The 25,944-nt window shown below is 38.6% G+C and overlaps 1 protein-coding gene across 2 annotated transcripts; it reads left to right on the top strand.

Annotated features, from left to right (window-relative positions):
- The first annotated feature begins 1,888 nt into the window (after window positions 1–1,888).
- Window positions 1,889–12,983, top strand: ctc1 (CTS telomere maintenance complex component 1). 2 transcript variants are annotated; one of them, XM_028442413.1, is made up of 24 exons: window positions 1,889–2,077; window positions 6,021–6,120; window positions 6,186–6,267; window positions 6,366–6,588; window positions 6,874–7,091; window positions 7,172–7,301; window positions 7,381–7,686; window positions 7,759–7,881; window positions 7,964–8,190; window positions 8,271–8,415; window positions 8,521–8,723; window positions 8,806–8,972; window positions 9,042–9,156; window positions 9,236–9,737; window positions 9,822–9,953; window positions 10,942–10,985; window positions 11,076–11,158; window positions 11,508–11,643; window positions 11,768–11,836; window positions 11,904–12,063; window positions 12,137–12,192; window positions 12,393–12,549; window positions 12,627–12,747; window positions 12,834–12,983. In XM_028442413.1, exons 1-24 carry the CDS (start codon window positions 2,024–2,026, stop codon window positions 12,941–12,943), a joined length of 3,663 nt encoding a protein of 1,220 aa, XP_028298214.1. In that variant the 5' UTR covers window positions 1,889–2,023; the 3' UTR covers window positions 12,944–12,983. The 2 variants fall into 2 exon arrangements, with proteins under 2 accessions (XP_028298214.1, XP_028298215.1); XM_028442414.1 differs by lacking the exon at window positions 11,768–11,836.
- The last annotated feature ends 12,961 nt before the right edge of the window (window positions 12,984–25,944 follow it).

The raw sequence follows: 25,944 nt of genomic DNA, 5'->3' as shown, positions 1-25,944 counted from the left end.
TAAGTGTATGACATTATGATCTGACACATCCGCTGTTCCAATATCACAATCTGTTATTCAATATCTATTCATACTGTTTATCAGAAAAAAATCAATTCTTGAATGAACCTTGTGAGCTGCTGAGAAATGAGTGAAGTCTCTCTCCAGACATCACAAAGCCAGCCTCCTTTATTAATACATTTAGGACTTTTGATTTATTATTTTTTGATCTTTTTATGCTCGTTGAGTCTTTATTATAATTTAGAACTATTCCCTCATTCAGGCTGGAGATTTGATCAAATATTAGTTGATAAAAGGTTTGATCATCCTCTGGAGGAGCATATACATTTATTAAATTATCAATTCTCCCTAACAACCACATACTGACCCTCTTTATCACATTCTTCCTCCTGCATCTCAACGTTAACTGCATTTGATAATAAGGTTTTTTGTGTGAGTTATAGAATGAATTTGTGGAACCAAACTTTTTGAATTTCTCATGTTCTTCTTTAGACATATGGGTTTCTTGTAGAAATATAACTTGTGCTTTGTCCTTCTTTAACTTTGTTAATTAAAAACCTGTGTATTTTTTTAAATAATAGTTTTGTGTTATTTGAGTTATTTTGTGTGTGTCGTTTGGAGGCAACACATGGCCATGTCTGGTCTGTAGCTTTCTTCTTCTGCTGCCGCTTTAAAGTGCAGAGCAGCTGTAGCTCCATCACTCTGTCACACCTCAGATGTTCTCAGATGTTCTCAGATGTTCTCAGGTGTTATGGTGCTTTTTGCTCCTCCTCCTGCTCCTCATCTGCGTATTCTTCAATAGGAAGGAGAAGAACCACAACATCAGCTCCAGCCTGGTCTAAGCCATGACAGGAGAACACCAGGGAGAGTCCTTTGTGTCCTCTGTGTGTGATTGTTCCTAAACTCAGCAAGGTCTCAGCAGATACCACAGCACACCTTCAGGTTCTGTATGGTACGTAGATAGTCGTCTTGAGGGACCAGCAGAGGTGAAGCTTCATGTGCAGCTGACGTTCCTTCTGAGCGAGTTGGAAGTACTTGGATTGTTCTTCACCAGACAGAGTGTTCCACTGCAGGAACATCAGGGGAACATCAGGAACGGTCACCATCAGAAAGGATGACCATCAGGGTGAGTGATCATCAGGAGAACATCAGGAACGTGACCATCAGGGTGGGAGAGAAAAACTATGTTGAGTCGCTCTGGTAGACAGTGTTGATACTAATATATAGCATGTGTAGGGTTCTTTATTGGTGCGTCCTGTACTGGTACAATAGGCTGATATTATATATTAGTGCATGTGGGTCACTCTATTGGATGAAATTCATATATTTATTCATTTATAATACAATTATTTTCTAAATAAAAAAAGATGAAAATAAAAAAATAGTGTTTTTACTGTTTAATATAAACCACTGTTTATTTTATATCTGATAATGAGTTATAAATATAGTTGAGAAATATCTCTGATTTACTAAAATCAAACCAATCATTATTTTGGGGGTCGCGGGCTGAAGGTTGAGAACCACCAGATGAGAGGTTTCCACAGATCAAAGCTGTCTGGTGGGAATGAACATTACAGATAAACATCATGTGTGTGTGTGTGTGTGTGTGTGTGTGTGTCAGTCAGTCCTCATCACTTCATCTGATAACTGTCACTGCATCTTTAACACACTTTATTTACAGAAGTTATTCCTTATGTTTGTGTTTATTTATACATGTTTCCAGCACTAATTCCGTCTGTTTTGTCCTAAAACAATAAAAATGAAGGTCATAGTCTCTAATCTTTCACTGTTTATTGCAGTAAATAGAAAGGTGCAACTGTAATCCCTCAGTCCTCCAGCTGATGGCAGTGACGAGCTCTAATGTCAGTGTGTCCACGAAGAAGAAACAATACAGGAAGTACGTTTGACGGGTTTTAGCGGGAGTCCGTGTACACGGAGTTGCTCCACACTAACACTAATGTGTCACTAATACACACAGTTAGTGTCACACTAACACCCAGTGTGTGTTAGTGAGTACCGGAGGATGCAGGAGGAGCAGCAGCGGCTCCTGGACGACTTTAAACCGCAGAGCGAAGCCGTGAGTAACGACTCTGATCCACTTCCGGCCCAATCTGCTATTATTTAATGGCGCATGCGCAGTGTAACTAAATAATACAAGATGCACACACAGGTTAGCATGTATAAAGAAAAATCAACTTCATAGATTATATTTAAAACACAGAACTATATGAACTGAAAATAGATATAAATCATATAAAAGTAAGTTCATAAGTACAATTCTAACTAATAAGAAGTACTAATATCATAGTTTAATGATACCCAAGGGACCTGGAAAATACTAAATGAAATAATTAAGAAAGGCAGGAAAACATCTAATCTGTCACATTCTTTGTCAATGACAATAAAATCATAGAAAATAAAATTGCAAATGCACTAAATGTTTTTTTCACTAATGTTTGACCCACATTAGCTCACGTAGTTCTAGAACCGAAAGTCACACAAAGACTAAAATGTAACTGTTTTAAACAAAATCCAAACTCACTTTTCTTAAGATAGGTTGAGGAAAATGAAATAATAATTAAATTAAATTAAATTAAATTATTATTATTAATTATAGAAATTGTAAAAAAAATTTAAAATATATCAATCTAATATGATTAAAAAATATATAAATCTATTATAATTAAAAAATATATAAATCTATTATAATTTAAAAAAATATATAAATCTACTATAATTAAAAATATATAATCTACTATAATTAAAAATATGTAATCTACTATAATTAAAGATATATAAATCTACTATAATTAAAAATATATAAATCTACTATAATTAAAAATATATAAATCTACTATAATTAAAAATATATAAATCTATTATAATTAAAAATATATAAATCTACTATAATTAAAAATATATAAATCTACTATAATTAAAAATATATAAATCTACTATAATTAAAGATATATAAATCTACTATAATTAAAAATATATAATCTACTATAATTAAAAATATATAGTCTACTATAATTAAAACTATATAAATCTACTATAATTAAAACTATATAAATCTACTATAATTAAAACTATATAAATCTACTATAATTAAAACTATATAAATCTACTATAATTAAAAATATATAAATCTACTATAATTAAAGATATATAAATTTACTATAATTAAAGATATATAAATCTACTATAATTAAAAATATATAAATCTACTATAATTAAAAATATATAAATCTATTATAATTAAAAATATATAAATCTACTATAATTAAAAATATATAAATCTATTATAATTAAAAATATATAAATCTACTATAATTAAAAATATATAAATCTATTATAATTAAAAATATATAAATCTACTATAATTAAAAATATATAAATCTATTATAATTAAAAATATATAAATCTACTATAATTAAAAATATATAAATCTACTATAATTAAAAATATATAAATCTACTATAATTAAAAATATATAAATCTACTATAATTAAAAATATATAAATCTACTATAATTAAAAATATATAGTCTACTATAATTAAAAATATATAAATCTATTATAATTAAAAATATATAAATCTACTATAATTAAAAATATATAAATCTACTATAATTAAAAATATATAAATCTATTATAATTAAAAATATATAAATCTATTATAAATAAAAATATATAAATCTACTATAAATAAAAATATATAAATCTACTATAAATAAAAATATATAAATCTACTATAATTAAAAATATATAAATCTATTATAATTAAAAATATATAAATCTATTATAATTAAAAATATATAAATCTACTATAATTAAAAATATATAAATCTACTATAATTAAAAATATATAAATCTACTATAATTAAAGATATATAAATCTACTATAATTAAAAATATATAAATCTACTATAATTAAAAATATATAAATCTACTATAATTAAAAATATATAAATCTACTATAATTAAAAATATATAAATCTACTATAATTAAAAATATATAAATCTACTATAATTAAAAATATATAATCTCCTATAATTAAAAATATAAAATCTACTATAATTAAAGATATATAAATCTACTATAATTAAAGATATATAAATCTACTATAATTAGAAATATATAAATCTACTATAATTAGAAATATATAAATCTACTATAATTAAAAATATATAAATCTACTATAATTAAAAATATATAAATCTACTGTAATTAAAAATACATAAATCTACTATAATTAAAAATATATAATCTACTATAATTAAAGATATATAAATCTACTATAATTAAAAATATATAATCTACTATAATTAAAGATATATAAATCTACTATAATTAAAAATATATAAATCTACTATAATTAAAGATACATAATCTACTATAATTAAAAATATATAAATCTACTATAATTAAAAATATATAATCTACTATAATTAAAGATATATAAATCTACTATAATTAAAAATATATAATCTACTATAATTAAAGATATATAAATCTACTATAATTAAAAATATATAAATCTACTATAATTAAAGATACATAATCTACTATAATTAAAAATATATAAATCTACTATAATTAAAAATATATAATCCACTATAATTAAAGATTCCTAAATCTCTACTATAATTAAAATATATAAATCTACTATAATTAAAGATACATAATCTACTATAATTAAAAATATATAAATCTACTATAATTAAAAATATATAATCTACTATAATTAAAGATATATAAATCTACTATAATTAAAGATATATAAGCTCAGGATGAATGAAGTAGAAACTAATGAAAAGATTTTAATAGATCCATAACGGAGGAAATGAATGAAATAATGACATGAATTAGTTTAAAAATAAAACTACATAAAATAAAATAACTATTCTAAATACATGTGTATTTCTCTTCTGTTGGACACTTGTTTATTATAAATCTTTGTGTTTTTGTCTTGTAGAAGTTTGTAAACATGGTTAGACATAATCAGTATTAACTTCAGTCGTACTGTACACCAAATAATGGAAATGTTTGTTTCATGTTTAATGGAATGAAATGACTGAATAAAAAACTACTACTGGTAACTACTTAGTTATTAGTGGTTAGTTTGTAGATTAGTTGGTTAGCGTTTGTTTATTAGCTAGTTAGCTCGTTATTAGATGTTGGTAGTAATCATTCCTTATATCAGATTACTTTGTTAGTTGTAGTTGGTTAGTTAGTAGATTATCTTTGTGTACAATTTTACTAAGTTAATCATAAACAGTAAATATACTGACTGTGTTGTAAATTAATGTAATGCAGGGCTTTTCAACCTTGGGGTCAGGACCCAGAATATTTTCTGAACAATTTGAGCCCATTTTTGCTTATTTTTACTCTTTTTCTGCAACTACACCAAACTCATCATATTTTAATCTATTTTCATCATATTTTTGCTCCTTTTAATGTATTTTTGATACATTTCTCCCATTTCTGACATTTCTACATCACATTTTAATGTCTTTTCTACACATTTTTCCCACTTTCCAGAAATGTTAATCACTTATAAACCATTTCTACCACTTTTACACCTAATGTCACATATGTTGACCATTATTGTCACTTTTAACCTCTTTTCACCAGATTTTATGATTATTTTTTGTCATTTTAATTACATTTACCATTTGTGATGCCTATTATTTACCAGTTTAAACTAATTGTTCCAATATTGACACTTTGAACCTTTTTTTTGTTTTTATCCCACTCTAATTTACAACTTTTAACCAATTTCTGTGGTTTTTAAAATCCCATTTCACCATGTTTTCCACCATTTTTAGTCACTTTGAACCCATTTTTATTTCTGATTAAAACAAGGATTTACATCTTTAATATGACTCTAGACAATGGCCCAAATAATAGTAAACTTCCTGTTTACTTCAAAACAAAAGTCCTATTTACAAAGTAGTTTAAAAAAAACTAATGGAAGACAAGAATAAAGATGTTTAAAACCAGATGTTCTGCTGCAGGAATCTGATTGGCTGAAAAACATCTTCGGCTTCATCCTCAAACACCATAGTGTGCTCACCTGTAGCCCCGCCCCTTCCTCTGAAGTCCATCCAATCCCAGGTGAGAGTGTGTGTGCCTGTGTGTGTACCTGTGTGTGTGTGTGTGTGACGTGTGCTGTGTTCCAGGTGTGTATCAGCTGAGTGTGTGTGCAGTGCACAGCATCCAGAAGAAGCTGAGCATCGCTCACAGTCTACCTGTCAGCTACAGGTACACACACACACACACACACACACACACACACACACACACACACACACACACACACACACACACACACACACACCTGTCTGTATGTCTGTCCTCAGGCTCCTGTCTGTCTCTGAGCTTGTCTCACAGCAGCACTTGTCCTGTGTCAGTAACCTGTCCTGGAGCACCAATCAGCAGCGAGCATGGGCCAGGGAGGCGGAGCTTGCCGCACCAGGACATAAAGCACTGCCTCGGGTTAACCTGCTGCTGATTGGCTGTCTCACAGAGGGGCAGGGCGGAGCTTGGAGGCTGAAGGACAGCAGTGGTAGTGTCCAGTGTGAGGTCTGTACCTGTCTGTCTCTACCTGTCTGTTTCTAACCTGTCTGTTTGTCTCGTCTCTACTTGTCTGTATTTGTCTTTTACTTAATTATACACTTATTTAACGTTTATTCTTTCTTTCATCTTTGTTTAACATTTCATTCTTTTATTTGTGATTTTTTTTTTTTTAAGTGGCTGTAACAAAATCAATTTCCCCCTGGGATTAATAAAGGAATTCTGTCTCTAACCTGTCTGTCTCTAACCTGTCTGTCTCTAACCTGTCTGTCTCTAACCTGTCTGTCTCTCCAGTGCCTGTCTCCCAGCCCTCAGTGGCTTAATCGTCCTGTCTTCCTGCCTCATTGGAACTACATCCCCCACAATGCCTCGGGGCAGGCTGAAGGCTGCTTGGAGCTGATTGGTCCACCTGTGTTCCTGGATTCCAGTCCAGAGCTGGGATTGGCTGGGAGCTGTGGCCGAGGGGCGGGGCATGTCGGAGTCAGAGAGGCGGCGAAGTCACTCAGAAACAGGTCTGTCACATGACCTCTGACCTCTGAGCCTGGCTGACACGTGTGTGTGTGTGTGTGTGTGTGTGTGTGTCCATCCTCAGGGTCAAAGGTCAGAGGCTGACGGTGTGTGGGGAGGTGGGCTCAGTGTGCCCTCTGCTGGAGCTCACAGGAACGTCTTTCTTCTGTTTCACACTGACGGAGGAAACAGTCAGTGTGTCAGTGCTCGTACAGGTGACACACACATACACACACACGCACACACACTCACACACACACACAGTGTTACACCGGTGTGCGTGTGTGTGTGTAGAAGAGCAGGGTGTGGTGGTGGCCGTGTGTGCATGTCGGCCTCCGTGTGTGCGTCACCGCTCTGCGTGTGTGCGCACTACGAGGCTGGAGAGGAAACAACATCCTGTGTGTGACGCAACACTCTCAGCTACACACCAACTGCACACACGCACATGCACACACACAGTCCCAGCAGGACACGCCCACGTCGATGATGACATCACAGGCAGCGTGTGTTGATGAAGGAAGCGGCGAGGAGGCGGAGCCTGAGGTGGTGTCTCCGCAATTCGGTGTGAGAATGAAGTGCTCCAGAATTATCAATTACCAAGTGAGTGCAGCTCTGATTGGGTGATATTACTTTTTGTCTACATGCTAAGCCCCGCCTCCTTTCCTCTGATAGGGCACAGTAAGTAAAGTGTTGAGTGAGGGGGCGGGGCTGTACGTGATGGACGGGACAGTGGGCATGTGTTTGTCCTATCAGCCGAGGGCGAGGAGGACGCTGAGAGTGGGAGACAGGGTGGAGGTGAGACACCCCCCACCATCGAAAACAAACGCCCCCCCCTTAACCTAACTCGTCTCCTTACGTCTCGTTTACGCGTCTGCAGCTGCATCACGTGCACTTCCTGTACCGTCCCTGTCCTGACCTTCCTCCCAGCATGCTTTGCACCTGCCTGCGCTCCAGCCTCAGGGTCACCACCTTTAGCGCGGTGGGTGGGGCCTCTGCAAGCCGTCGCCCCGGAGATCAAGTGTTGCCACGGTTACTGCTGCAGTCAGACAGGGCGGTGTCTGATTACCTGTGGGCGTGTCACGTGAGCTCACAGCTCACGGACAGGTGAGACAAGTCCGTCTCTACCTGTCTGTCCACCTTTCTCACTGCACTGACTCTAACCTGTCTGTCTTTCTGTCTGTCAGCCTGGTCCCTACTGTCCTACAGCTCCCGTCTGTCTGTCTTCTCTCGTGGCGTTTGATGGAGAAACATTTGAGACATCACAGACGAAAACACAGAGACATATACTCAGAGATGTTGGACACAGAGCACAGCTGTCCCCTGTCCCAGGTTGTCCCACGTGTACTGTCTGTCTCTGGTGTCCTGTCTGTCCTATATCCTGTATCTGTGTCGTCCTCACCACCAGGTGTCCTGTCTGTCTGTCTGTCTCTACAGTACAGTGTGGACCCGTCTGTCCCTCAGTGTGTGGGTGTCCTAGAGCTGTGTGAGTCCCTACAGACGGACTGTTGGTCGTCCTTCTGTCCCCGGTCCCTGGTGTCCTCAGACGGCCCTAGTATGACCCGGGTCCAGCTGAACTCAGCCCTGTCCTGGTCCTGTAGGACTCTGACCTCTGACCCCCGCACTGGAACCAGTCTCAGGTAAACTGTGCGTGTGTTTCTCTCTTTGTGTGTTTTTTTTAATAAATTTTGGGAGTCATTTTGTGTATTTTCTGTCGGGTAGGGGGCGCCCCCTGCTGCTGGTGGGAGTACTGCAGCTTCCCTCGGTGAAGGCGGAGCTTAAACACTGTCTTCAGCTCTCAGACGGGACAGGCAGCATCTCCTGTGTCGTCACAGAAACCACAGAGGACAGGGGGGTGCAGGGGGGGTGCTTCAACACCGCCTGGATAGGTAGCGCACGCACACACACACAGTAACACAGGTCGGAATGTCTCAAATCAAGATGTGTGTGTGTCGCAGGTTGTCTGGTGTGTGTCTTCCGGTTCACCATGGTAACGGAGAGATTCCTCCAATCACAGTTCCCCTCGTACCAACACCTGGACCAGGACAAGTTCATCACACACAAACACTGCAGGTACACACACACACACACACACACACACACACACAGACTTAGTTGTGTGTAGTTAGTAGTGTGTCACTGTGTGTTCCAGAACATACCTGCAGTTTTCTTTGGATCACGTTCACATCCTGAGTCCATCTGTTGCCATGGACACCTACCTGAGGCAGAAAGGGGCGGAGTCATGTGAGAACGAAAGGACTGACGACGGAGAGGCGTCGGCGAGGAAGAGGAAGAGAATAGATGAAGACGAGGCCCTGCCCTCTGCATCCTCCCCGGGTGGTGGCGCTTCCCGACCATGCATTTCCATGGTGATCAGCGTGGAGAGTAAAGAGGGCGTGGCCTGGAGGAACACGGGGGCACGGTCGAATATGAAGGATGAGGAGGCGGGGCTTAGGCTGCACTTCTCTGTCAAAGCCGCTGTGATTGGTTCAGCGGTCAGCTGGGAGCGCGACCCGAAAAATGTGCCAATCACGGACACGGAGACAAGGGCGGGGCCTGGGAGGGTGTATCTGGTCTTCTCGGGCGTGACCGCCCGCTGGTTTCCTGTCCTACAGACAGGAAATGTTTACAGACTGGTGGCTGTGAACGCTCAGGTCAGCACCTGTGATGATGTCACTGAGGGGGCGGGACTTCCTGACAATTTTAATGCATGATTGTTCCTGCCCTTTGTACGCCAGGATCCCAGTGCCCTGATTGGCTCTGAGCTCCGAGGTCAGAGTCGGGTTAAGCTCCACGCTGACTCCACCCTCCAAGTCCAATCTGATTGGAGGTTCTACACTCTGACACATCCACGAAACACCTGCACACAGGTAACACACACACACACACACACACACGCGCACACACACGTACACACGTACAGAGTACACACACACACGTACAGAGTACACACACACACACACACATGCACACACGTACAGAGTACACACACACACACACATGCGCACACGTACAGAGTACACACACATACAGAGTACAGACACACACACATTCAGAGTACACACAGACACACACGTACAGAGTACACACACACACACATGCACACACGTACAGAGTACACACACACACACACATGCGCACACGTACAGAGTACACACACATACAGAGTACAGACACACACACATTCAGAGTACACACAGACACACACATACAGAGTACACACACACACACATGCGCACACGTACAGAGTACACACACATACAGAGTACACAGACACACACATGCACACATGTAAAGAGTACACACAGACACACACATACAGAGTACACAGACACACACATGCACACACGTACAGAGTACAGCCACACACGTAAAGAGTACACACACGTACAGAGTACACACAGACACATACAGAGTACACACACATGCACACACGTACAGAGTACACACACATACAGAGTACACAGACACACACATGCACACATGTAAAGAGTACACACACACACACACATACAGAGTACACACATGCGCACACGTACAGAGTACACACACATACAGAGTACAGACACACACACATTCAGAGTACACACAGACACACACATACAGAGTACACACACACACACATGCACACACGTACAGAGTACACACACATACAGAGTACACAGACACACACATGCACACATGTAAAGAGTGCACACACGTACAGAGTACACACAGACACACACATACAGAGTACACAGACACACACATGCACACACGTACAGAGTACACACACACACACACGTACAGAGTACACACACATACAGAGTACAGACACACACACGCGTACATACTCACACACACACTTTGTCTCTGCAGAGCGTCTCCAGGATCATGTCCGTTTCTGAAGTTCTGGACACCAGGTGAGCTCACCTTCCTGTTTGTTTGCCCTCCTGTGGCAGCACACGGAACTGCAGTTATGACGTGTGTGCGCGCGTGCGTGTGCGTGTCAGTTTGGAGCTGGTGTGTTTTCAGGGTTTGCTGACAGAGAGGATCCCCCTGTGTGACCGGACCACCGACACACAAACACGCACAGGTACACACTGATATGTGATTACAGAATGTGTTCTGGTCAGTTCTGCTCAAACGGCCCTAAACAGGCCAGATACTGTCATACTGATGACATTTACCCAGGTCTCTTCTCAGAGGCTCTGTCATTGTTATGGTTAGCACTATCAGCAACATGCACAGAACAGCTACACATTAATGGGACACACACACTGAAACCTCTTAATCCCAGATTGGTCTCCCCCAAAAACCCTTTGACCAGCAACCCTAAAACTTGTCTCATTCCATTCAAAACCACCACAACACACACACACAACCACACTGATGCTTCGTCCATTGTTACCTTGTGTAATTGTGCGTGTATGTGTGTTTTTAAGGTGTGCGGCTAACAGTGTGCGATCACACTGGGAGCAGCCTACAGGTTTACCACAAATTAAGTCACACCCCCTACCCACCTGGCCTGTTGCCTGGCAACACACTGCTGCTGTCCAGACTCCAGAGACGGTTGTCCAGGTAACAAACACACCAACACACTGATAGACACACGCATGCACACTCACGCACACACAGACCTGACACAGTGACACACATTAAGGTGTCATGGTTTCCACTAATTTTGTGTGTGCGCGTGTCGTAGGTCAGGCAGTGTGTACTGCTCTTACCTTCCTATCAGTGACATCACTGTGACATCACTGGGAGACGGCAGGTAAACACACACACACACCTGTTGTTTGTTTATTTCTTTCTGTCTGTGATTGTGCGTTTTCTACAAGCTCCGCCCACACTCCTCCTCCTCCCATGATGCATCTGGGACATTGGCTCCTGAGTGGAGGTCAGCGATGTCCACTGGCTAGGGTCAAAGGTCACCTGGTGTGTTTCCTGTTACTGCATCTACAGTGGGTGTGCTCGCTGTGCAGCAGCACATACACACAGGTACACACACACTGCTACACACTGGTACTACACACAGGTACTACACACCTACATCTCTCTCTCTCTCTCTCAGTCCTGCAGCAGTTCTCGTTGTCGTTCGACCTCGTCCATCTTTCAGGCAAAAGCAAAGTAAACACACACACACACACACTTAGCATCACTGTTAGTGTGTGAGTCAGTGTATCAACGTGTGTGTGTGTGTGTGTGTGTGTGTGTGTGTGTGTGTGTGTGTGTGTGTGTGTGTGTGTGTGTGTGTGTGTGTGTGTGTGTGTGTGTGTGTGTGTGTGTGTGTGTGTGTGTGTGTGTGTGTGTGTGTGTGTGTGTGTCAGAGTGGTTGTAGATGATGGTACAGGTGAGGCCCACGTGTGGTTCTCAGGTTCACTGGTTCGTTCTCTGCTGGGATTGGCTGATTCTCAGTGGGAGGGGCTTCAGAGAGCTCTCAGGGTCAAAGGTCACATCAGAATCTACCCCAAGGGGCGGTGTTTGGTCAGTACACCTGTCTGTCTCTACCTGTCTGTCTGTCTCTAACCTGTCTGTCTGTCTCTAACCTGTCTGTCTCTCAGGTCAGTGATGGGGACTCTAGCGACTGCTTACATCACTTCCTGTCGTGCGTGTGTAGCAGTGATGTTGTAAGTCGTCCGATTTCATTTACCTGCAGGAAACTGACCAATCAGAGATCAGAAGGTAATACACACATTCTCACACACACACACACACACACACACACACACACACACACACTGACATGTCTGTACCTGTCTGTCTCTCAGAGGTGAAACGCTTCACTCGCTGTGACAGGGACTTTTTGACTCGTCTGATTGGTCCTCTGCAGCTCACCTGTCTGGACCTTCACGCTGACTCCGCCCCTTTACTTAGATGAGGGTGTGGTTTATTGTTTGTTTGTTTGTTTAATAATAAAAAGGAACCAATCCAGCACCTGTGTGTCTTTCATGTTCTCCTCACTGTGTTCGTGGACCTGACGTTGACTGATTGATTGACCTCAGTCGTCATGGCAACCACCATACATCAATCATTGAACGAGTTTAATCACAGCCACAGGTTAGCATCCATAGAGCTAGGGCTGCTACATGCTACGCTAACCACCACACAATGGTTCTATACATATACATATCTATACATAATTTTACATGGTTCCACATGGTTTCACATGGTAATAAATGGTTCTATTTGGTTTCACATGGTTCCACATGGTCATACATGGTTCCTTTGTCACATCCGAACGCGGAAAAGTCTGAAAAAACTGTGGTGGGAAAGAAAAAATAAAATTACATTTAAAACTCAAATTTGCAAAACAAAGATTTGTTTTTATCTACAAATTCATATATATATATATATATGTATACAGTATATATATACAGTATATAATGTGGGAGCTGTTGATTCACATTTAATTTTCTTCATTGTTATTTTCTCCTGTGGGACACATCGGATGCTCTAAAGCATGTGTCAAACTCATGGCCCGGGGGTTGAAATCCGGCCCTTTGGAGGATCCAATCCGGTCCACAGGAGAAAGTAAAAAATTCCAGAGAAAACTTGAATCATTGTGTAAATGAAACTCAACATTCCTGGTGTTTATAGTGCATGATTACAGTCTTTTCTTTTTTTGTTAAACTGTTGAAAAAAAAATCTAAATCCTTCCAAAATCCTTAAATTTTCCTCCAATTACACAAAATCACTTCTTGCTCTGATATTCTCAGTTTCTTGCATATTTTGTTTTTTATGTGCTCGTTTGTGGCCCTCTTTAAATCAAACCGGTCTGTATTTGGCCCCTGAACCACAGTGTGGGGAACCATTGTGTTGGATGTTGAAGGCCCAGCAGGGGGCAGTATTACACCTGAAGATGTGAATCTGTTACTTTCTAAAAGTGTAAACCCTGAAACATGAATGAAATCGTTTCTGTATTTGTGATAATTTTTAACACTTTTTAAAGTCAAACAGTTACTGTACGAGGAGCAGACTGGGTTTAGTTACATTTAATGTTTGTTTGACAGATAAAACACCAGACTTAGCTAACAGCTAATTAGCGTCTGCAACAACTAGCAACACAGACATGAAAATAATTCATAATATACACATTAAAGCTACTAGCATGTACAGAGTAAAATATTTGATATGATACACATTTAAGTTCAGCTCAGATAACGGCACACAAATCTAAAAGATGTAAGAAACATTTCAGCAAATAACATTTATCAACATTAGTTTTTGTTAAAGATGAGCGTTGGTTAATAAAAGCAGATAGAGCAGAGTATCATCAGCGTACGCGTTTGTTCTGCTTTAAATCCCAGTGGAGACGCAACGTGTTGAGCTTTGTTCCCAGTCTGCAGGTGATGAATCAGCCATTATTCAAATGGTTCCCACTCCATGTTCAATGCAAATGTTTCCTTCTTCAAACAATCTTCAACCACTTTTTATAAAAGCTTCCACCAAACAAACAAAACAGTATATCTATGAATACAGAAAATATACGAACTAATCACAGGTCAGTACCTACTGACCAAAGTTATGGTTGTGTCTCTCTAAGGCAGGGGTTCTCAACCTTGGAGTCAGACCCCATTTGCAGTCATGAAACACTGGGAGGGCGTCGCCAGATGCCTTTGAAAAATTAAAAATTTACATTTACTTTAACAATTTGAGCTTATTTTTACCCTTTTTCTACAACTCCACCAAACTCACCATATTTTAACATATTTTCATCACTCTTTCTTCCCATATTTTTGCTCCTTTTAATGTATTTTTGCTACATTTCTCCTATTTCTGACACTTCTACATCACATTTTAATGACTTTTCTACAAATTTTTTCCACTTTCCAGACATGTTCATCACTTATAAACCATTTCTACCACTTTTCTTTTCTAAAAACCCACTAGTTTCTAATTATTTGTGGAATCTCAGACGATGCTTTCTTCCAAACATTTCCTACAACAATCACAACCGAGTGGTTTCCCCAACGATATGGAGTCTCTGGGGTGTTTTCAGATTGGTCTTTTTATAAAAATGTTCAAGTGTGGAAACCACGATACCTGTGAGTCTAGCCACAGGCTGCGAGCTGTCTGGCCCGGTGCAGGTACATGACTGGAGTCACCAAACTGGTGGGCAGGTTGCACCACTGTCCCACAACAATGGCCACACAGTACTGAGTAAACCTAAAGAAAAGAACAGAGACCAGTAAACCCAGGAACCACAGCAGATGAACAACCAGGATGGCCCAAATGGTCCAGAACGCCCTCCGCTTGGTTTGGTCCACGTGCTTTCTGTTCCCGCCTCCTTCTCCTGGTCCTGGACCAATGAGAGCGCAGAGGACGGAGACACTGCAGAAGGAGATGTGAAGCAGTGAGGTGAGCACGATGGCGCAGATGGCGAGGGTGGCCATGTCTGGGTTGCTGTTCCTGGTCAAAAAGCTGAGTGCGAAGCTCAGCAGCCAGGTTCCGCCCAGGCTCAGGTTCCTGAGCCAGACGCCGCGGGCGTTCTTCAGGCCAAGGTAAGTGATGGGGTGGACCACGGCCACGTAGCGCTCTACACAGGTGAGCGCGTGCAGAAAGCACACTTCGTGGTAGGTCACAGACATTAGGTAGGAACCAACGTCCAGCAGGACCTTGCCCGGTGGCTCGGAGAACATGGCAAGAAGGTACAGGATGGTTCCCAGAACCCAGTTCAGCTCGAACATCGCCATGTTGTATGCAAAGGCATCTGAGTGGCTCTCTGAGTGGCGCGGGTCGCTGACGACCAGGTAGAGGACGGAGGCGGAGAGAGGGAAGAGCAGGAGGAACCGAGTGAAGCTGTAGGACAACGTGAAGAAAGAAGTAACAGCGTCCTGGCAGGAAAGTCCCACCAAGCCAGGAAGGGATGAGTTCACCCACATGTTGGAGATCTGAAGAGCAACAAGCTTTAGGAGACCAGGTGACCTTCACCAGGTGGACTGGAGCAGGCTCAACGCTTCTTTATCAGAGAAACAGTGACCTCTGGTGGCACAATCAGAAGGTACAGACGTCTTTACCAACGGACTCCAACTGTCAGCCGACGCAGATTGATGGGAATGTCTGGTTACCAGTGAGAAGATAGACCAGGATCCAGTCCACAACCTGCAGAAAGACCAAGAAACATGTCACTGACAGAAGAATATGGACCAACGAATGAGGACAAGAAAAACACACGAAACAAGAAGAAAAAGATACCAAACAAGAAACGCAAAACTGCAAAAAAATATGAAATAAGAAAAAATAGAAAACAAGAAGAAAAGATTGAAAACCAAAAAAAACACAAAACAAGAAAAACATACAAAGCCACAACAAACACACACTATCATAATAAACACAGAAGAAGAAGAAGAAGACAAACATGTTGTGGTGTTCTGACCTACGTTCTCCTCCTCAGCTCTGCCTGTTCCTCCTGCGTTCTCTGCTTTGGCCTCTCATGGTTGGTTGACGGATGGAGGCACTTTGCATGCTGGGAAACAGGACGGGCCGCTACAGGTAAATGTTGTGGTGGTCCTTAGGTTTCACCTCAGGTTGAACACAACCTCCTGCTGCTGTTTTTAAACTAACTTTGTTTGTTGGTAAAACATGAAACACACTTTATATGCGACACATTATCACTAGAGGAAAACTAAAATTATTGACTGCAGCTTTAAATATTTACTGACGTAAGAAAGTATAAAAGTATTGGGGTGATTTCATGTCATTATAACAAATTTTCAGGACATCCCACGCACTTTTCTGAAATTTTTACCAATTGTTCCGTGATTATTCAATAGTCACACTGTAAATGTTTAGTTTGATTGGATGAAATTGGAAGAAAAATAGGAAGAGGGAACATCCACACACAACCCCCCCCTTCACTAAAATGTCCATTAAACAATTAAACATGGTCAGTGTATGGGTCTATTGTTGAAATGACTCGTTTGTTAAATACGTTTGTTTCTTAGAAGATCCTCTTCTTTTCATTGGCTTAATCCTACATCTACTCTGAGATGCTCCGACTCACACATTGTGATAAGAGGACATCAGCAGAAACACGTGTAGATATAATGTTTGTTGTTGTTGTTGTTGCACTTTGTATTTGTGTATAATATCACCTAAACTCCGCCTTAGGAATCAATAAACCTTATCTTATCGACAACATATTCAACTTGTTTTAAATGCTGAGACTTTTGTAGACAACCCCAACATTTCCACATCAACACTAGAAAACCAAAGAAGAAGAAATCCAGACTGTGTGAGTTCTGTTGGGTTTGGGTCAAAGTCTTGTCATTTTTCGTTCTTCATTAGTTGGAGGTTGTTTATGTACACACTGTCCCCAGTTCCATCTTGTATTGTTGTTAACGTGTGTGGACCAGAAACCAGAACCCTCAGATGCAGGTCAAGAACCCCAAAAAACTACAACAACTGGTGATGCAAACTCTGATGCTTGAAAACTGGTCAACAGGAAGATTCTGTGTCTCTTAAAGACCCAGTGCCTCGTGGTGGATGATCAGAGTGTTGGTCTTACTTTTATTGGTCATTCTGCTCCCTCTCCCTCTTCCCAAGGCCTGGACGGATGAAGATCTGCCTGAAGCAGCAGCTGAGTCGTCCAGCTCGATGCAGGTACAGCACAGGTGAGACAACACTGCCGGGCAGGTTCAACCAAAGTCCAGCGACCTGGACCACATTGCAGACCTCCGTCCTGAGAGTCAGAACGTTGGTGATGATGAAGCCAAAGAACCAGAGGAACAGCACCACCAAGATGGCCATGATGGTGTAGAAGGCTCTCTGCTTTATTTGGTCACCGCCACCTTTGTTCCCCCCTCCTTCCCCATGCCCTGGACGAATGAGGACAACGAGGACGGAGACGCTGCAGAAGGAGACGATGACCAGAGAGACGGCGGAGACGCACAGAAGAGACCAGAAAATGGAAATGCGATGTAAGGAGATGACGTAGCTCCATAGAAGACCTACGAACCAAGCACAACTGATGCTGAGGTTCCTGATCAGAACGCCACGAGCATTCCTCAGCCTCATGTAGGTGATGGGGTGGACCACCGCCAGGTAGCGCTCCACACAGGTGACGATGTAGAAGAAGGCCATTCCTTTGAAGTTGAAGATCAACACGTAGGTGCCCACACTGGTGGCAATGGTCTGGTGTTTGTAGAATATGTCGTACAGATAAAAGATGGTTCCCAGTTCACAGAGCAGCTCCACAGCCGCCATGTTGTAGGTGAAGATGTCATAGTGACTGCTGGACCTGAAGGAGCTCTGACGCCGCCATTGTTTGTAACCCACGTAGACGATGAAGGTCGAGATTGGCACGAGAACGAGGAATCTGTTGACAAGCCAACTTCCCAGCAATACCTTGGAAACAGACTCGTTACACCACACGTTGGAGATGTTGGTGTTCATGATGAAGATATCAGAGCAAGTGTTTACATGTAAAGCCTCCACCTGGAATCTGATTGGTTGCCCCTGTAATGGTGGATACGTTGGTCGTAGGAGGATGGACGACGACTGGCAGCAGAGACCTGGAAACATGGTCAGCAAACATGTAAGTGACTCCGCCTCCACTGTAGAGAGGAGAAGCAGTAAAACACATTCCCATCCTGAGCCGTAGCTATGAGAATGAAGAGGTGTTGTTTATACTAAACTATAAATAGTAAGTAATCACAGAGTATGAAAGATACAAAAACAATAAACAGTTATCCTGATTATTTCTGCTCATTTTGATGCCACCTGAAGGACCCTACTCCTTCCCCAGAGGAACCCCATCATCTCTACAGCCACCCCGTGAGAATCCTACACCAGCTTTCTTCAACTTCACGGTTGGTCAACACTTGTGCTTTGCAGAATGTAATTGATTAGGATTTAAAATGATTGAGAACCTAATGAAAAGGGGGGAGATGTAGGGGTACAGTCCGGCAAACCCTTCTCCCTCCTACATCACATTCTAATCTTCTTCAAAGGAGACTCTCAGACACTTTGATACCTTCTCACGTCTGATGGTGAAGAACACAGGATTACAGAGAAAAAAACCCCTAGAGCGTGACCTTTGCTTTACTAACCACACCCTCCAGGAATTTGTTGTGATCGCAACTATTACTACAATGTAAAATTCAATAAATCACAGCGAATGCTACGCAGCCCTGCAATTTTGTCCAATCACTGCGAATGTCTCACATGTTTGACCAATCAATGTTCGCCGAACCCCACTACGTAATATGTCTCACATATTTACTTCCTGGTTGACGGTGGAGAAGATAACCATGTGGAACGCAAAGTGCTCACATCTACCCAAAAATATCACCACCTAAGACCACGCTAGTCACTTTTCAGACATGTTGCATGAAAGCAGAGCTAAACTATTCTGCTCTCCCTGCAGTATTGCAGTGGAACACAAATGGAAATTGTTGCAGACACTTTTCAAACATAAAACATGCAAGAAGAACATCTGGAAGTCAAACTGGAGAAGGACAAACTAGACAATGACAGAGGCTGTTACATTCAGAACAATAGCAGGAGCTGAAAGGATCAAGATAAGCAGACATTCACCAATAAACTAAATGTTAATGTAGAATAAATACCTTTTGTTTGGGAAAATATGTTGTTTTCTCAAAAACAAGATACATCTGGAATTTTTACCTCTATAAAGACAATTCTGGGTTAAATTTGCTGATACAAAATGCTACACAGACACATTTATTAATACACAGCTGCACAACATGTGCCATTTTGGTCTTTTTCTACTCTAAAGGACAGCATGTGTGAGTGAGTTCTGTAGTGTCTTGTTTAGGGGTTGGTCTGGGCTAGGTCACACTCAGTAATCCATCTACTGTAACTGAGTAGAAACTCCTAAAAGCAGTATTTTAACAAATAAACAAATACATTTAAATAAATCATTATAGGGAATAACTTCATTTGTGGTTAATATTCCCGTGTACAGCGTGAACTCACTGCAACGACACTTTTAAAAGTGAATCAATCTCTGGATTTCATCAGCTTCAAAAACAATACTTTGGTGCAGAAAGAAAAAGAGGAACAAAAGCTTGTTGCTGTAATATTTGATGAGACTCCAGATGTGTTTTAAACATCCTCATTCCCTCCTGGAAAAGGATGATTCTAGAAGGATCTTAGCCTGAAATAGTATCTTACACAAAACTTACACATGTACTTATTACTGTATATTTGGCAAATGAAAATTGTTAAGGTATTATTTTTCTTCTGCAACTGCTTTATCTTAAAACTCCTCCTACACTATTAATGCAGCACTAATGACACGTACAGTACGTCATCATCTCATAAGGACAATGTCCAGGATGTACAGTCGACCTGTTTTATGTTAAGGTCAATGTCGCGTCAAGTGCCAACAACCACAATGTTCCATATCGCTATCGTACAAGTTTGATGCTTACATTTATGAAAAGTTCATCTCATGTGTAATATTTTATTTGATTAGACAGAATCTGTATGAGTAAAAACATTGGTAGGGGTCAAAGTTCATGGCACACGCCATAATAGAAAAATGAATAAAACTCTAATATACAAAGTTGAAACTGCCTCATATTTGATACACGTGATGACTGTCCATCCCTAAACCAATGTGAAAAATACCCATCATGCTTTGCGTTTTCAGAGGGCGCCGCTTTTAATGGCGTCCGACGCTAACAGCTCTAGCTTAAAGACGACATGTCGTGTTGAATTCAAAATAGTGTTGGATGAAGTACAGGCTGTGATCAGTGGGAGGGGCCTATAATGTAATTAGAGTTACTCAGAATGATACTAAAAAATTATGAAGTACAATAAATGAATTGACTGGAAGAAATATAAAATTAACAAAAGCAAAGCCAAAAGATATTGCTAATTATTTTAACAATTATTTCATTAACAAAGTAGAAACACTAAAGCTAACACTGGTGACACAATATCAAATACATTTATAATAAAAGATAAATTAATGAAACACATTCTGCCTAAAAAGCCCAAATTCAGCTCAGGTTGAGAAAATTCTAAAAAAACAAGTTACAGTTACAGTATTAATGCTAATCTTCTGATATAATAACTCCTTCAATGAGTCACATGATCAATTTAAGCTTTAATACAGGCTGCTGTCGTCTAGAATGGAAAAAAGTCAAAATTATTACATTACCAAAAAATAAAAAGCTTCCATTTTCAGGAAAGAGAAGCCATCCCATAAACTTATTATCTGTACTTATGGAGGAGCAAATAGTCTATGAGCTAATAAATAACTAGTCTCATAAAAACTATTTATTTACTTCATATCAACACGCCTATAAAGAAACAGACTTATCTCAAATGACTCATAAATGGTTAAAAGAAATAGAAAATAAGAACATTGTTGTTACTGTAATCCTAGATATTTCTATTAGAGAACAATAGTGTGGTTTTAAAATGAGCTCAAAGTGTTTTTAATGTCTGCTACTCAGACATAAAGACTAGAACATGTGGAGTACCTCAGGGCAGCTGCTTTACACCATGTTCACAAATATAATGCCCTTAGTGTTAAACAAAGCAAATATTGTCATGTACGATGACGACTCTACATTATACTGTATATATCAACAAACAATGTCAGGGATTTAAAAAATGTTTTGGAGGAGGAGCTAAAATGAATATTAATCAAATTAAACAGAGAAGACAATGGTCATAGGGTCAGATCATAGAATAAACACAAGAGATCACAATTACACACGTCCATGAGGCAAAATGTTTAGGAATCATTATAAAGCACAAACTAACACAAACAAAACACATTTAATCTATAAATGCTAAAATAACTAGAGCTATAACTATGATAGTTGGATTATTGTCCATCAATAATCAATAGTTCAGCAGCTCACATTAAAAAATGACAGATATGTACGTACGGTGTTTGGTTGTGAGTACGAAACCAGCTCTAAACTCATGTTAGACTGAAGTGGTTATCTGTGGAGGACAGATTACTGTATTTATTACTCTCATTCTTTAAAAATATTGTTTATTATAAATGTCCATAAATCATCTATGAAACAGTAGGAGGCTCTGCAGGAAGTTTATTTTATCTAAATGCTGACAACAAACGTTCACTATTAAAGCGACTCATGCATGAAGTCACTGCCAAATGAAATATTACAGGTGGAAAATGTCAAAGTATTTAAAATATTATTAAAACAGTTTTTTCTTGGCATAAATGTATTAAAAATGTTCCGATCTAAACTATGAAAACAGCAAAGATAACAGTAATGTATCATGAGTTTGCATTTGATGAATTTGTATCAGAATAATGTTTTATGATTTTTAGATAACTTATTATTAGTATAATGAAGTGATTTTTGTTTAGATGATGTCAATGTAAAATGATTGTTTGGGAAGAAGATCATTTTTCTGTATTTTAACAAAACTATTTCTATTGGACCCCAGGAAGAATAGTGTCAGTTTGACGGCACTAATAGGATCCACAATTAATAAACAATTTATGAAGATACACAAAATTGACTCCAATGCACAACATTTCTGGCAAAACACACAAAATGACAAGAAAATATTAGCAAATGAATGAAAACACAAACCTTTGTGTTTCCTTGTTATGAGTGTAACGATGTCAGACGTGTGCTGTCAGCAGGTTTTAAAACCAAACCAGCTGCTGAAATGACTGAAACTTTATCTCCTGATTTAAATACCACTGACCTCATGAGTCATTATAGGACAGAAGTCATAGTGCTGAGTCAGCTAAACACAGCTGTTACCACTAAAAACCATGAACCCTCTTTAAAGCTAAGCTACTGTATATTAGGCAGCGATTGTAATGTAAAAATAACATTTAGCAACAAACCACGAATGTGAATTTCTTTGTTACTTTTGACCATATTTACAGCAATATTAGTGAAATGTAGTTTTTTCATTAAAACATGATGTCAATGTTAAATCTAAATGTTAAATCTAAATTAAAATGTTAAACAATAAATCTAAATGTTAAATTTAAATCTAATGCCAAATCTAAATCTAATGTTAAATCTAAATCTAATGTTAAATCTAAATCTAATGTTAAATCTCAATGTTTCATTTAAATCTAAATGTTAAATAATACATTTAAATCTAAATGTTAAATATTACATTTAAATCTAAATGTTAAATATTACATTTAAAACTAAATGTTAAATAATACATTTAAATCTAAATGTTAAATATAAATTCAAATGTTAAATATAAATCCAAATATTAAATATGAACTCTAAATGCTAAATCTAAATCTAAATGTTAAATATGAAATCTAAATGTTAAATCTCAATGTTACATTTGAATCTGAATGTTAAATATAAAATTTAAATCTAAATGTTAATATTGAATCTAAATCTAATTTTTTAAATCTAAATTGAAATGTTAAATCTAAATCTAATGTTAAATCTGAATGTTTAAATCTAAGTTGTCAATATAAATCTTAAATGTTTAATATAAATCCAAATGTTAAATATAAATCTAAATTTTAAATAATAAATCTAACTCTTAATGTTAAATATAAATCTAATGTTAAATTTCAATGATACATTTAAATCAAAATATTAAATATTACATTTAAATTTAAATGTTAAATCTAAATCTAAATGTTAAATATGAAATCTAAATGTTAAATGTTAAATCTCAATGTTACATTTGAATCTAAATGTTAAATATAAAATTTAAATCTAAATGTTAAATATTGAATCTAAATCTAAATGTTAAATCTAAATCTAATTGTTAAATCTAAATCGAAATGTTAAATCTAAATCTAATGTTAAATCGAAATGTTTAATCTAAATCTAAATTGTCAATATAAATCTTAAATGTTAATAAATCAAAACCAAAATGTTAAATATAAATCTAATGTTAAATCTAAATTGTAAATATAAATCTTAAATTTTTACTCTAAATGTTAAATATTACATCTAAAAGTTTAATCTAAATTTGAATTTTGAATTTAAATCTAAATGTGAAATCTGAATCTAAATCTGAATGCTTAATGCTAAATTGAAATGTTAAATCTGAATCTAAATCTGAATTTGAAATTAAAATTTTGAACCTAAATGTCATAGGTGAAACTACTTAGCTCATATGCAAATTCACAGAAATTACCAAAATAAATGCCCATTGACGCGAACGAACGTTATCCGCGGAGTGGCGATAAACTATGCCCGATCAAAGATAGTAAACAATAGAGACAGATGTTTTTAAACATTTTATTGTTTAGTTGCACACATGTTAAAACTATTCCAAGTAGCACTAAACAATCACACACAATAGAAAGTAGAACCTTTTCAGATAGATCTATTTAAACAAATGAAGCTATTAATGTTCCATTAATTCAGGCAAATGTTTTGATATTTATTTTGATCTACTTTCACTGTCAACTGTCAGTCTTCCTCAGAGGCGTCTGCTGATCGCTTTGATGTGTCCTTTTGAGTTCTTTCTGGGCGTGGTCAACCCTGATATTGCAGATTTGAGATTTTTGCAAGCCTGACAGAACTGTCTAGTTGGCCACGCCCAGAATGAACTCATAAGGACACATCAAAGAGATCAGCAGATGCCTCTGAGGAAGACTGACAATTGGCAGTCGGATCAAAGTCTGAATAAATGAAACCTTAATGTGAACGAGGAGAAGACACTGACTGCAGAAAAATATGATACATTATTATCAGGTCATCATGTGTTGGCCTTGGACCTCTCTCCCAGTGCCTAGTCAGCACTTATTATAAAGGTGATCAATCTCTTTCTGTTTATTGATTACATAACAGTGACTCTAAGGTCTGTAAATGTGACTGTTTATAGATGAGTCCATGTCTGCTGTAGTGGTTAGATTGTTATGTTATGTTATGTTATGTTATGTTATGTTATGTTATGTTATGTTATGTTATGTTATGTTATGTTATGTTATGTTATGTTATGTTATGTTATGTTATGTTATGTTATGTTAGATGAGATGTAGCTGAAACTGAACTTCCCCTCAGGGATGAATCATGTATTATGAATGTGAATTACAGCAGCAACCAATGAAAGAAAAGAGAAGCTCACACATCAGGGAAAAAAGTGAGTAAAGAACAACAACAATGATAAGATTGAACATTTCAGTAACAAACCCACACACCAAAGGTCTACACAGGATTTCAGTGTTGGAGAGCTGAAGTCATTGGGTCCTGCAGACTTCTTCATCCTAATGTTCCTGAGCCGGTTCCTCGCCTGCATCAGCAGGAGGTGGAGCCTTTTCCAGTGCGGTGCAGGTACAGCACAGGTAAGACCAAACTGCTGGGAAGGTTGAACCAAAGCCCAGAATGCCGGACCACACAGCTGACATCCTTCCTGAGAATACCACTACCACTCAGAAGGTTTGTGATGAGGAAGCCAAAGAACCAGAAGAACAGCACCACCATAATGGCCATGATGGTGAAGAAAGCTCTCTGCTTCATTTGGTCACCACCGCCTTTGTTCCCGCCTCCTTCTCCAGGTCCTGGACGAATGAGGACACAGAGGACGGAGATGCTGCAGAAGGAAACAATGACCAGAGAGACGGTGGAGATACACAGAAGTAACCGGATTGACATCCAATCTTCTGACAGAACCACGCAGCTCAAAACGAGACCTATCAGCCAAACAAAAGCAATGCTGAGGTTCCTGATCAGAACGCCACGAGCGCTCCTCAGCCTCATGTAGGTGATGGGATGGACCACTGCCAGGTAGCGCTCCACACAGGTGAGGATGTGGAAGAAGGCTTCTCCTTTGAAGCTGAAGAGGAACAGGACTTGGCTCACTTTGATCAATAATCCCTGCTTGAAGGTTTTGCTGAACATGTAAAAAATGGTTCCTGTTGCGCAGAACAGCTCTAAAGCTGCCACGTTGTAGGTGAAGATGTCGGAGTGACTGCTGGAT

The sequence above is a fragment of the Gouania willdenowi genome, unplaced genomic scaffold (assembly GCF_900634775.1).
Source record: "Gouania willdenowi unplaced genomic scaffold, fGouWil2.1 scaffold_51_arrow_ctg1, whole genome shotgun sequence".
Taxonomy (NCBI): Eukaryota; Metazoa; Chordata; class Actinopteri; order Blenniiformes; family Gobiesocidae; genus Gouania; species Gouania willdenowi.
Note: the sequence above shows the minus strand (reverse complement) of the source record. Positions and strands in the feature narration are given on the sequence as shown.

What these genes read in the sequence shown, in the direction of transcription:
- ctc1 (XM_028442413.1), top strand. Translation starts at nt 2,024, where the DNA reads ATGCAGGAGGAGCAGCAGCGGCTCCTGGACGACTTTAAACCGCAGAGC. An exon ending in TGAAGTCCATCCAATCCCAG is followed by an intron (nt 6,121 to 6,185) that starts GTGAGAGTGTGT and finishes GCTGTGTTCCAG; the next exon opens with GTGTGTATCAGCTGAGTGTG. An exon ending in TCTGAAGTTCTGGACACCAG is followed by an intron (nt 10,986 to 11,075) that starts GTGAGCTCACCT and finishes TGTGCGTGTCAG; the next exon opens with TTTGGAGCTGGTGTGTTTTC.